Consider the following 10,852-nt stretch of genomic DNA (forward strand, 5'->3'; position numbering starts at 1 on the left):
TTTGAATGATACTGACGTCGGCCATTTTGGAGGTACACATGTAACAGCGGATGGGGGTAACTGGGCTATAGAAAATCAGAGAAATAAAATTAAAACCAAAAAATAAATCAATTTAGCCCACAATACTGTGCACAATAAGACAAAGTGCCCCCATTTCTCCATGCCTGACTTTCCACCACCTAAAACTAGCAGTAAAAACCACTGTAGTACCTAATATATATCTTCAAACCAGCTAAAAATTACAACTCCATAATATAAAACCCTGTATTAAAATAATCTTTTTTTCTTTTTATCCACACACTGTCTTTTGTTCCACATTTTTTTCCCACATTTAAACATACACACGCCACCCCTGTAAGACTGTGCATAGCATATAGTCAGCACAAGGGGGAGCCAAACATCATCTTTTGTCCATTCATCAGGACTAAACCGTCTCTTGCCTTATTTTTAAGTACCTGACTCTTATATCACTAGATTGCATTGATATTGAGCACGAGGTATAACTTACTACTGTACTGCAGATGCCAGATTTTGACTGCTATTTTATAATGAAAATATTGTGTTATAGAATATGTATGTAAGCCAACCTAAGCTAAATCCTTAGGTTAAACACAATACCAGTAATGCAAAATTGCTATATTTCACACAAGATGGTCCCTGTAAGCTTAATAAAAACTTGCATGTGTATATACATTGTTGAAAATATAACTCTGCACATTCAAAGAAGCAAAACAATGACGGGTTTTGAATTGTGTTGCCATCTGTGCTAAAATGTTAGAAATAGTAAAAGGCATTTCAGACCACTAGCAATTGCAACTTTGCTTGTTTGGTAATAATTAGTGAAGAAGGCACAAGAGATAACTGCCCAAATAAGACAATAAAAAAAGTCTGTTTTCGAAGTAGGCAGGTCCAGCAAAGACGTCGTGAACAAAAATGGGGGGAACGTTGGCTCCACTTGTGTCCATTGAAGCAAACAATAATTAAAAGTGAATTAGGACCAGCGCCCCTATGCAAAGTTTTGATAGCAGGCTTTAAAGTCTCTGACAGTTTTTGTTTTTTTTTTCGTTCCTGGGTTTGCGTATGTAGTCTTTATCTCCAGTGGGGGATGAGCAGAGCCAAGAGTAGAGCGCAGAGAGCCATAAGCAGACTGGCTCTCCTGGAGGCTGCAGAGCCAGAGGGGGACTTGACCACAGGGTCCAGGCGGGGGGCGGGGGGAGTGCTGAAGTAGATGTCCTGGTCTGTGGTGCAGGAGGGGGGGTCACAGCCGCTACCGCTCTCCTCTCCTCCACTCGCCTCTTCATCTGCACAAAACAATGGGATAAAAGTTAGAGAAATTACATGTAAAAGCATAGGTGTTTTATGGGTGGAAAATGCAGTTAATGTTTATTGTTATTTCTGCTTCATAAACTTTAGCACATTTGAGTTAGTCTTTTCTTATACCTAGCACTCTTAGAATAGGTCAGTGGAAATCATAGACCCAGCTCACAAATAATGTAAGACATTTTAATATGTGAAGGGGGACCAGTTTATTTTATACTAAGTTAGGCCATAAGGTTAAATGGCTAAGAACCACTGAATTAGATGCGAAGTAGCAGTCTTAATGACAAAATGGTGGTAAATCAAGTTTTAATATAGTATAATATGGGGTTATCGATGCTTCTAATAACAAAAAATCTGCAGACATTAGATGACTTAACAATTGATTGGAAGAGTGTTGGCTTTATTATTTAGGCAATGGATTAGATTTCTGAAAAGTATGTGATTCTTGTAGTTTAGCAGGTTCAATCTACTCTAAAATGTTCCCGCTTAAAAGATGCCCTGTAAACTAAATCTTGACTTAAACACACAATAGACACAAATTGCTATTAGATTTGTAAGACTTTATAAAGTAAATTTTCACTAAGGCTCTATCCAGAGACAAAACAGCTATTGTTTAAAAAAAACTAACTGCATAATCACGGCACAGGTTCAGCAAATTTGTGTAGCCCTAACCCAATGTCTGAATTCCACTGTAATACATGTACAGTGGCAATACTTACAGATGATTACTTTCTACAATTATCAGTAATGTAGATAATAAATGTTTTAAATTGACCTAAATTAGGTCTACTAAATCTATCAGTTATGAAGAGTAAACACCACACCTGTTTCAAAGGAGATGTCATTGCCACTGTGTGCTGCTTTGAGCCAGCTGGTCATCTCCTTTAGCACTGCGATCTGACTCCGAATCACGATGTCCGGCTTTGTGATGTCCACATCCACATCCGGGTTCGACACCTGATTGGCCAGGCCGTTACCAATGACGACAGACTCATACCTGCCAATCAAAATAATAAGGGTTACATACAGTGATTAAAATGCAGGTCTCTTGGTAATCATATCTTTATAGTTAGAAAAATAGTTCTATTTTCGACCAACAGTAGTCTGGCTTTGTTCTGGCTTTGTTCTGGCTTTGTTCTGGCTTTGTTCTGGCTTTGTTCTGGCTTTGTTCTGGCTTTGTTCTGGCTTTGTTCTGGCTTTATCCTACATTGGTCCAGGTTTAGATCAGGTTTAGTCATTGATTGGATGTGGATTTTGTTGTAGTTCAGATCTGGTTAAGATCTAGAGTAAACCCAATTTAGCACAATAACAATACTGCTTGAGACCTGACTGGTTTAGTTCTTGCAGAGTCACAAAACTGTTTTGTGTCTGTTGCAATGTAAACCAAATGTATTTCTGGTTTAGTTGGAAGTTCATGAGTCTCATGTTACCTCTGATTGTGCCTTAGGAATGTAGATTTATTTCACTTTTTTGTGCCTTACCTGCTTTTGGCGGTGCCGTTCCAGCACTCATCTCCGGGGGCAATCCTCTCTCCTGCGCACACAGTCTCAGGCAGCGTCGACCAGAATTTTTTAGCATGTTTCAGCCTCTTCTTCACGTCACTAGTCTAAACGAGAAAAGAAGAAAAAGGCACACAAAAGATTTATATAGAAGTCATACAAGAAGAAATGCATGTTCTCAGTTGCATCCACAAAATAATAAAATAATACTGCACTTACATTTATTTTGCACTTTTTTTGGACATTCAAAGATACAATTATGGTGCATTCATTCACTCAATTCACTCAGGTAAGCTGCTATTGAAGTCACAGCTTAAGTTAGTTTTAGGCATGCACATGTTTTATTTTAAAAAAAAAATCCCCAAAAGAAAAAAAAAATCTTGGAGTGAGCAAATTGCTAAAACATATTAAATCAAATAGTAAATATTTAACCATATTCATTCAGGTGGTTCTTACCAGTCTGTCTAAGCTGGTGCCGGCTGCTGTGGTGGGTCTGGCGTCTGGACTATAGGGTCTGAATCGCCCAGTGAATGCAGTCTCTTTGATCGAACGTTTGGTTCTGAATGTCATGCTAGGTTTGGGCTGCCCACAACCCTGGAAGACCTAAAGGAGGGGACAGAAACAAGAGGGACACTACATTAGTGACTTTCAATCAAACATGCAGTACTCCTTGAAGTAAGAGTAACCAAGCACATGCAGGCAAATCCTCCAGCCAAGGTAGTCCTGACCAAGCCTAACTCAAGACCTGGAGATGGATCACACTGTATTGATGGATGGGTCAAATGTAGAGGACAAATTTGGGGACAATAAATTGTACCTACATAGACTGTGTCACGGTAGATACTAATATACTTTTACAAGAGGTGAAATTCTCCAGCTAAGACAGTCCTGACCAAACCTAGCTCAAGATTTGGAGATGGGTCCCACTGTGTCTGACAGGTTTAACCCAGCATTTGAAGGTTTTAAGTAAATCTTTTTTTTTTAGTACAGACCTTTTGTGAGACTTGCATGCTGTTCTCCTGCATGTTCATGATGGCCTCAGAGATCTTAACGTCAATGGGATCCATGACAGACTCAAAGTTAAAGGGACCTTCCAAACGATCGGCCAGACTCAACATGGCGTCTGTGAAATAAAATCACAGAAAAAAAACAATAATAACAACACCGTGTGAAAAAAACAGATTATGCCATTTGTGTGTACGTGACACATATCATAATCAACTATGGGTTTTAAGCAAGTACCTACTCGCAAATCCCCAGTCAAATTTTTCAAAAACATCTTAGATGGGGTTGGACGAGACAATTACAAGATGGGACAAGACATGAGACTGGGTCCACGAGAACAAGAGACAAGATTTGACTTAATTTATAATAAATAAATTACACCGTTCAGTTCACAACTTTGGCCTCACATATATTTATTTTAACATTTTTGTTTCATTGTAGGACTTGGAATTACAACTCACCAGCCCTTAACCCTCTTTTTTGTCCAGGCCTAACGCAAATGCTTATAAAAAGAAATTTCGCAAGATAATTTTTCTCATTTGTGCACAATCTGATGGCACTTTTATCACTCGAGGTCTTATCCCTTCCCTAATATTTATATTTTCAATATTTTGCCTTTTGTTGTGTCACCACAGATCTGAACATTTTCAACCTATTTCACATTGTTTGTAAAAAAAATATTTGAGTGAACTAAAGTAATTCTTCATGATGCAATCCAGTTGAATTACTGTCATAATACAAGACACCACTAGATGTAGCCATTGCATAGCCATACTATTTAAAGTTAAAATTGAGGCCTTGAAGTTTAGTTTGGGAAAGTGTAGACAACAGAGAGGCAGACAGTAGCAGAGACAGAGAGATGGGCAATTTCAGCTGTGTGGAAAACTAGAAACACATTTACGCCCCTGGATTCTGTCATATTAAATTTAGTTAATATCTCCATTAAAAGACCAGGACTTTTCTTCCATTATTGCAAATGAAAACAATATGTGTCCCTAGTATTTAGCGCACAAAGACCTTCATAGTTTAGGCCCATCTCCTCCGGCCCATTTAACCATCACAACATACAGCAGAAAGAGAACATGTTTGAACAAGATTTTCACACAATAAGCAGTAATGTTTTGTTCAATTTATCAGACAGAGCTGGAGGGAATACAGGTTCAAAGACTAGCACATAATAGTTTGCATTGTGTTTGCTTGCTGCTGGTAAATACAGAGGAGAATAAAGTGATCAGATGATAGATAAGACTAATGATTTCTGAATGAATTATGAGTCAAGCAGTGAATGTACTTCCAAGGTTTGGGTTAGACCTAGGAGTACAGGAGTTTCAGATTCCTTTTCTATAAAATATGAAGCAAGAGTACAAAAAGCTGAGAAATGCAACAACGCATTAAATACATATAAAATTGCTAGTATACTATGTGGAGTCATAGTTTAAAAGAATCTTCAATACACATTTTGTCCAGTTCAGTTATTTCTATGCAACTTAAAAAGGAACAGGTTTTATGAAACATTTTAGGTTAAACAAAATCATTATTAAGGTGAAATTTTTAACTCTTATGCCCAATCAAAATGTATAATATTTATATATTATATACATTACATATGTTTTTATATTTATTAATAATATTTAGGTGACAGTGCTTGTTTTCTCTGAAAATCATTCTTATTTATTATAAATATTGCAATAATAATAATAATAATAATAATAATAATAATTAAAACTGCAAGCAATGATAAAGGCCCTCGCCACCCCTTGCGACCGCGGGGTACACGCCACCGCGGAGATCCTGCCTTTCGTTCCCGCTTACATCGCTCCTCCCCCCAAAATCAGCGACTGAGTAATACTACTCCATTCATTCCAATAGGAGCATTTATGACATTGTCACGCCTGCAGGGTTGGAAATAGAGGCATGTCTTCATTGGCTTTTTTGTTCAGTATGATGAGAGGAATATGTGTACCAAATTTCAATGGTCTATGACACAGTAATTATTTTTCATCCTTGTTGACCAAAACCCATGTACCGTAAATTTCGGACTACACAGCGCACCTGAATATAAGCCGCACCAGCTAAATTTGAAGAGAAAATCAATTTTGTACACATATAAGCTCCACCTGAATATAAGCCGCAGGTTTTCATATTGTAACATGAGATATTTACACAGAAAGACGGTGCACCGACACGCTTTTTTAAAACTGTGCCTGAAAATTGGCACCAACACGACATCAACACGGGATGAACACACCTGCAGGTTTAGAAAATAAAGCTGCGCCAACAAATCTGCTTTTATTTCCTCTGAAAACTTTTGTCGTCTTTTTACATTGACCAAGTTGGATTCATTGATGTCGAGCTTACGTGCAGTGGCTCTATTTCAGGGGTCGGCAACCCGCGGCTCCGGAGCCGTATGTGCCTCCTTCAGCCTTATACTGCGGTTCTGCGTGGCTGAAGTGTATTTTATTTGTGTTAGCTCTTTTTTGTTGTAGTTTCAATTGGAAGATTATTATGATCTTAAAATAAAATTATATTTTCTTATTTTTCGTTGCTCAAAATAAGCGTCACACTCGCGGAACAATGTTCAAAACAAACACCGCTCACGTCTCACAGACACAGACACACACACAGCTCACAGTCCTGCGTAAAGAGCCCTGATTTTCAGACGCTGTGCGCATAGGGGTCAGGAGCAACTTTCGCCCATCCCTAATAACACACTAATAAGCTCGTCCGTAGATGTATCATGAAAATCCTGCTGGAAAATCGCTACAGAAATCTATTTGATGTAGTAGCAAGTATATTATCTTGTCTCCGCAATGACGTTTCACGTTTAACACATCAGACACGTCGCCCAAAAGTAGAGCCACAACCGAGTGAGAATGAGCCAAAACAAAAGTCTTTGGAGAGCTTTTAACAAAGGGGAAAAGGACAACTGAGGAGCCAGAAGAGGAGACAACGACCTCCAAGAAAAGAAAGATAAATTTAACAGACAATGCCTACTTAAATCTGGGTTTGTCGCTGCAGGTGACTCTCACGCACAGAGTCCGCTCTGCGTAACATACGGGAAAAGCAAATAAGGCAATGAAACCTTCAAAACTGCTTTGGCACATGGAGAATAAGCACCTGGGATTAAACGATACGCTTTTAGAGTTTGTTTTTTTTTTTAAAGAAACTGCGGAGCAGAGTAGACATAATCACATAATCAGCGCAGAGCTCACACTGACGCAGCGGTTTGATGAGTTGTATTTTTTATGCACTTAAGTTGTTTTTGCCATATTTATCTGCCACGTGTAGAAGGCTTGTCCGTGAAAATAAAACCTACATTATTCCGTTATTATTATTATACACAGTGTTATCTTCATTTTAGATGTCAAAAAGTATTTGCGGCTCCCAGTGTTTTATTTTACGTGGAAAGTGGGTCCAAATGGCTCTTTGCGTGTTAAAGGCCGACCCCTGCTCTATTTCCTTCTTTATCTTAAAAACTGCATCATATCCATTTCATGATGCGCAAAATGATCGTTCAAAATCAAAACTAGTGAATTCTTCAGAGCAGAATCTTTCCTCACGTCTGTCTCACTTTTACATTTACAGCTAGAGAGCGCCCCCCAGGAGCCGTTATCCAGTAAAAATCCATAAATAAGCTGCACTGCTGTATAGGCCACAGGGTTCAAAGCGTGGAAAAAAAGTAGCGGCTTATAATCCGAAATTTACGGTATTTCAATGAGAAATGTCAGACGTTGCCATGGCAACACCTTTAAAAATAGAGGTATGGTGTCATTGACTTTTTTGTTCAGTATCGGAATAGGGATGTCCATGCCAAATTTCAAATGTTTCTGACAAAGTAATTTTTTTACGTGCCATTTAAAAATTTCAAGGGGGCGCTGTGGAGAAATGTAATATTTGGTATGTGTAAATTGCATATCTATGCACTCAGATCAAGATTTTGAACAAAATGTATATTAATTCCGGAAAATAGGAAACTGCATGTTTGAGCTACGGGCCATTTAAAACTTCAAAAAACTTCTGTTTTTTTGCAGGCTGGCCACACCCACATTTTATAACTTAGAAAATTCCAAGAGTTCCCTATAATCCCACATGGGTCTAGTAAATTGTGACCATTTTGCAAGTTTCTTGAATGAAAATCCACGGCATAAAAAATCCACGGCATAAAAAATCCAATGTTAGAGTTAAAATTTTTCCGCCCACAATGGCCGACTTCCTGTAGGGTTTAGGGTGGGGTCATAATATAATTTTTTGCTTGTCTTGACATGTTCTATGTTTGTACCAAATTTCATTTGTCTACGATGAAAAAGGTCTCTCATTGCCGTAATGTATTTTGATTTTTGAGGTGGCGCTATTGAGTCATTTTGATACGTAAAATTTTTTGCACATGAAAATACAACATTTTTTGCCAATGTTGAACTTTAGGCCATAGTTTGATGAGTGTAGAGCATCTATTTAGTCTACAACAAAGTCCAGTACTCTGAACCCCATTCATTTCAATGACACATTTATTATGTTACCACGGTAACATGGTTGCAAATAGAGGTATGTTCTCATTGGCTTTTTTGTTCAGTTTGCCAAGCTAAATGTCCATGCCGAATTTCAAATGTTTATGTCAAAGTAATTTTTTTGGTCCAATTCAAAAGTTCAAGGGGGCGCTGTGGAACAAAAAAATTCTGACATATGTAAATTGTATATAATTTCGTGCAGATCAAGATTTTAAACAAAATGTATATTAATGCCGGGAAATAGGATACTGCATGTGTGAGTTATGCGCACTTTAACACTTCAAAATATTGTTTTTTTCTTTGATTGCTGGCCACACCCACATTTTATCATATAACTTAGAAAAATCCAAGACAGTTACCTATAATCCCACATGGGTCTAGTTCATTTTGACCAATTTGCAAGTTTCTTGAATGAAAATCCAAGGCACAAAAAATCCAAATGTGAGAGGTAAAATTTTTGAAAAATTGGGTTCCGCCCACAATAGCCGACTTCCTGTAGGGTTTAGGGTGGGGTCATAATATAATTTTTTACTTGTCTTGACATGTTCTATGTTTGTACCAAATTTCATTTATCTACGATGAAAAAGGTCTCTCATTGCCGTAATGTATTTCAAATTTTGAGGTGGCGCTATTGAGTCATTTTGAAACATACATTTTTTTGAACATGAAAATAATACATTTTTCACCAACCTTGAATTTTGGGTCCAATAAAATTTACTTTTCGTTAACATTCAGGGGGTCATTTTAGGGCGGGGCCACAATATCATTTTTGTCATGTCCTGACATGTTCTATTTTTTGATGTGAGTTTCAGATTTTTACGTTGACTTTTTTCCGAGCCGGGCTCCCATTGGCCCCATGAAAATCAAAGTTTGAGGTGGCACTACTGGTCGTCAGAAAATTGTCAGAAAAATTGTCAGAAAAATAGCATTTTTCATTTTTAACCAAAATTGTGCAGCACTACTCTACTTTCACTTTTCTCAAACAAACCCAACCATGTAAATTGCTTATAACACAAAGACTGAAGAAGCCACTCACCTAAGAAGTTGTTCCACTCTGTGTCAAGATCAGCCTGATTGGCCAAGCAGCCGCGCATCACATTTAGACAGTAATTTTGACATGGCTTCAGAGCTACCTGCCCCGAACAGTAGGGGCAGTATAACATCTTCATGGCAGCACGCACACAGCTGGGAGATGCACTGACCTAAGAAGAGGACAAAAAAACAAAAACAAATGTGTTATCATTGCAACGCAGTGAGAAATGAAAATATTTGTGGATATATGTGAAAGGGCTGAAGAAGCAATACTTAAGTCTAGCCACAGTCAAATCTAATCATCTATGAATCATGCAGTGGAAAAATATGTTTCCCAAATGGTGGATTTAATTTTTTGACTATGGGAGATGTTATTGCTTTGCCTGGAATGGCATTAAACTTGTCTGTTTCTATAGAAGCAAGCCGGTACCAACACTAGGGCTAAGCTACAGGTCAGCTCTGTGGACAGGTGACTCTGCTCACAGTAAGAATGTAGGATTTTTTTAGCCAACTAAAAAAAGCACCTTTAAAATGAATTAATCTCCATGCACATAAGGCAATGGCTGACCCTACCAAAAAAGCAAAAAGTTTTGCAGTGCATCTTTAAAGATATGAGATGCTATGCTTTTTTTAAACACAAGTTACATTTCTTCACTAATCGTAGATTTGTAATAGTTTGAACAGGGCAAATTAATAGTCTGAACCTGTTTTCTCAGCCTGGACAATGATCCGAATTCCTAAGAAAGGCTTAAGTTTGAATGCTTAGGTTCATGGGAAATTTTGTGGGATTGGTCAGCTATTGTTTTGGGGGACATCCAGGACAAAATTACACAGAGATTCAAGTTTTCCTACAGAGGACATTTTACTGAGGGTAATGGAAAGTCCAAAGGGCAAATATAAAAAGCATAACATTTTAATTAACAAATAAAGTTTTAATTTGAATGACTATTGTTGTTGCTCATTATTTAATTGCCTTGATCAAATTCAGCTGGAAGCTGAAATTTGACATTTGGAGATTTCAAACCATTTTAGTTTAGAAGCACCTTTCTGAAGTGGTTCCTAGAGTGTCCAAAAGTACAGTGGGAGGGAGAGCATTCAGTTACCAAGCTCCTGTGCTATGGAATCAACTCCCTGCTGATGTTAAACAGGCCCCCACAGTCTCTGTATTTAAGACCAGGCTTAAAACCTTCCTCTTCGGTATAGCTTATGACCAGGTTACTTGGTGAGGGAGTTAGGGAGTGACATTAAAACCCGGGATAAGATAGGCTGCAGTAGGAGGTAACTAGCTGGGGGAAGTATGGCAACCTGAGCATTATCCTCTACTTTGTCCTATCTTCTCATCAGCAATGCTATTCACATGTTGTCCCCTGTCCCACTCCCCCTGTGGAGTGTAACTCTTTCAGATGCCCCGATGACAGCTGGACCCTCTCCTCCTCCCCGCCTGGCCCTCCTCCTCGCCCGGCTCTCATCCTCCTCGCCTGGCCGATTTTT

General features: G+C 38.3%; 1 protein-coding gene across 1 annotated transcript; it reads right to left on the bottom strand.

Moving 5' to 3' along the window:
- Window positions 1-1,008: 1,008 nt before the first annotated feature.
- Window positions 1,009-9,525, bottom strand: LOC117377579 (glypican-4). Its single transcript, XM_033974028.2, has 6 exons — window positions 9,366-9,525; window positions 3,812-3,942; window positions 3,276-3,422; window positions 2,802-2,926; window positions 2,145-2,317; window positions 1,009-1,301 (listed from the first exon to the last, which is right to left on the bottom strand). The coding sequence occupies exons 1-6, from the start codon at window positions 9,496-9,498 to the stop codon at window positions 1,090-1,092; spliced, it is 921 nt and encodes a 306-aa protein (XP_033829919.1). The 5' UTR covers window positions 9,499-9,525; the 3' UTR covers window positions 1,009-1,089.
- Window positions 9,526-10,852: the final 1,327 nt, after the last annotated feature.

Source organism: Periophthalmus magnuspinnatus, chromosome 10 (genome assembly GCF_009829125.3).
Source record: "Periophthalmus magnuspinnatus isolate fPerMag1 chromosome 10, fPerMag1.2.pri, whole genome shotgun sequence".
Lineage (NCBI taxonomy): Eukaryota > Metazoa > Chordata > Actinopteri > Gobiiformes > Gobiidae > Periophthalmus > Periophthalmus magnuspinnatus.

Coding starts and splice junctions, on each gene's coding strand:
- LOC117377579 (XM_033974028.2), bottom strand. CDS start 9,498: ATGAAGATGTTATACTGCCCCTACTGTTCGGGGCAGGTAGCTCTGAAG. Junction 3,423..3,811: donor GCATGCAAGTCTCACAAAAG/GTCTGTACTAAA, acceptor CCCCTCCTTTAG/GTCTTCCAGGGTTGTGGGCA. Junction 2,318..2,801: donor AACGGCACCGCCAAAAGCAG/GTAAGGCACAAA, acceptor TTTGATTGGCAG/GTATGAGTCTGTCGTCATTG.